The 2540-nt window shown below is 41.3% G+C and overlaps 1 protein-coding gene across 1 annotated transcript in view; it reads left to right on the top strand.

The window, feature by feature from the left end:
- Positions 1 to 6: 6 nt before the first annotated feature.
- Positions 7 to 2540, top strand: part of LOC115223372 (calpain-A-like) — a 6325-nt gene continuing 3791 nt past the window's right edge. Inside the window, exons 1-2 of the mRNA XM_029793868.2 lie at positions 7 to 469; positions 1546 to 1742. Of these exons, the coding sequence (XP_029649728.2) occupies positions 184 to 469; positions 1546 to 1742 (483 nt within the window). The 5' untranslated portion in view covers positions 7 to 183. The remainder of the gene's footprint in view (positions 470 to 1545; positions 1743 to 2540) is intronic.

The raw sequence follows: 2540 nt of genomic DNA, 5'->3' as shown, positions 1-2540 counted from the left end.
GTTCGTGTCACAACCTCCCCGACTAAAACGAACCTTCAGTCAAGTCAAAGCAGCGACGGAAACTCAGACTTTATTGCTTTGGTCAACAAAGTCAAGAAAGTGCGCCTGCGCAGTGCTCCCGATCGAACACACAGCGAGTCGAGTTCCGGTGGCTTCACTCAACCTCATCAACAACAAGTTTCGATGACTCCACCGACTCGCAAATATGGCCGTCATGAACGATTAAATCTCTTTTGCCATTCGAACAGAGAGAGCTCTCAGAGTGTATCTGATCTCACCAGTAGAATAGACGCAGGCGCAGCTACGACTACTACTGCTACACTACTTCCGATCACGGATGAACACAGAAACATGTCCCTCGGAACGGTTTCTTCCCTTTCAGAGTCAAATTTTCTGGCCAGTAAAGTCGACCATTTCTGTCCGACTGGACGCTGGAGTCAACTTGTCAATTACCATGGAAACTGGACTAGTAAGTAGAATCATTTCTTTCTTTCTTTCTTTCTTTCTTTCTTTCTTCCCCCCTCCCTCCCTTCCTTTCTTTCTTTCCTTCCTTCTTTCTTTCCTGTTCTCTTTTTATTGTTCTTTCTTCTTCCGATCTTAATTTTTCTTAATTTAAGTATTTCCTTGCTCTTACTCTTTTACTTGTTTCAGTCATTTGACTGTTGCCATGCTGGAGCACCGACTTTTAGTCGAGCAAATCAACCCCAGGACTTATTCTTTGTAAGACTAGTACTTATTCTATCGGTCTCTTTTGCCGAACCGCTAATGTTACGAGGACGTAAACACACCAGCATCGGTTGTCAAGCGATGTTGTGGGGGACGGACAAACACAGACACACAAACTTATACACACACATACATATGTATATATATATACATATATACGACGGGCTTCTTTCAATTTCCGTTTACCAAATCCACTCACAAGGCTTTGGTCAGCCCGAGGCTATAGTAGAAGACGCTTGCCCAAGGTGCCACGCAGTGGGACTGAACCCGGAACCATGTAGTTGGTAAGCAAGCTACTTACTACACAGCCACTCCTACGCCTGTTTCTACGCTCTGTTTATATATCTTTTTTTTATCAATCTTTCCCTCTAATTTTCATTGTTTAATCATCCTTCTTCCAGTCCGTCTATCTTTGCAACTGCTTTGTTTAATCTTTATTCAGAGTTTAACAATACCACTGTGGCAAAATACCACATTTGTACAGGAAAGACTTCATAGGCAACAACTTCAAATTTGTCGATGCCTTGCATATTTATTTCTATGTGTTTTAGCAAATTCGGAAGTGAATATGCTAATCACTGTTGGTATTCGCTGGTATTTTATTTATCAACCTCGAAAGGATGAAAGTCACTGTTAACCCGACGCTTGTTTCGGAATCAGAAGGTAAAGGATCGCAGTTAAATAGCGCCAAACATTGCATTCCTCCAATCCACTCCTGTCATGTTATGTAATTATTGATATGCCATGATGCGTCCACTGTTATATTAATTGAGGTACCTACTGATTTTGCATTGCTCTCATATAAATTCTCTTCCAAAGAACGGAACAACTCCTTTGACATGGACCAGAACCCAAGGATTTTACTGACTGTCCATAAATTAGACGCATGGAAATCGGACCTGGATACAGTTTTCAGCGGACGTAGTCACGTGATCATTTCCCTCCTCCAAGACTACAGGCATGGCTCTTCGACCGCGAACAACCTCATCCAGCCGATTGGATTCTGTATTTATAAGGTGACTTTTATATTGCATTATTTTTTTTGTTTCTTATCGATGATGATGATGATGATGATGATGATGACGATGATGATGGTGATGACGATGGTGATGATGGTGGTGGTGGTGTGATGATGCCGATAATGACGATGATGATGGTGTGATGATGACGATGATGAGGAGGATGAAGATGATGATTGTGGTGGTGATGGTTGTGTTAGCGCCTTGTAATAATGTTCTTGTTGACGTTATTGTGGTGGGGCTGTAATAGCAGAGCAGTGGCACGGTGATGGTGTCTTGCTTTGTATTGCTTAGTTTTCATAGCGCAACGTTGATGTAGTCATGACAACATGTACCGTATTTTGATTGAATATGTTTCGTTATAAGTAAACGACAGTGATTACGTAACATACTCTACAGCTAACAAATTAATTTTGTATCAGAATATATATAATGAATTTAACATTTATCAGGATTGCATTGGTGGATAATTGAAGGAATACATTTATATAATAACTATTGACACAAACAGCAGGGATAAGAACAGGCACGTGGCTTAGTGGTCGTGAGGTTGTGAGTTCGATTCCCAGCATTATGTCCTTGAGCAAATCACTTTATTTCAAATTGTTACAATCCACCCAGTTGACAAAAATGAATAGTGCCTGTAATTCAAACGAGGCCAACCTTGTCACATTCTGTGTTGCGCCGAATCTCCCTGAGAATTACATTAAGAGTACACGTGTCTGTGGAGTACTCAGCCACTCGAAGATTAATTTCACCAGCAGGCTGCCCTGTTGAACGAATGAAGTGGAACAT

Source organism: Octopus sinensis, linkage group LG23 (assembly GCF_006345805.1).
Source record: "Octopus sinensis linkage group LG23, ASM634580v1, whole genome shotgun sequence".
Lineage (NCBI taxonomy): Eukaryota > Metazoa > Mollusca > Cephalopoda > Octopoda > Octopodidae > Octopus > Octopus sinensis.
This window is presented reverse-complemented; position numbering and strand designations above follow the sequence as displayed.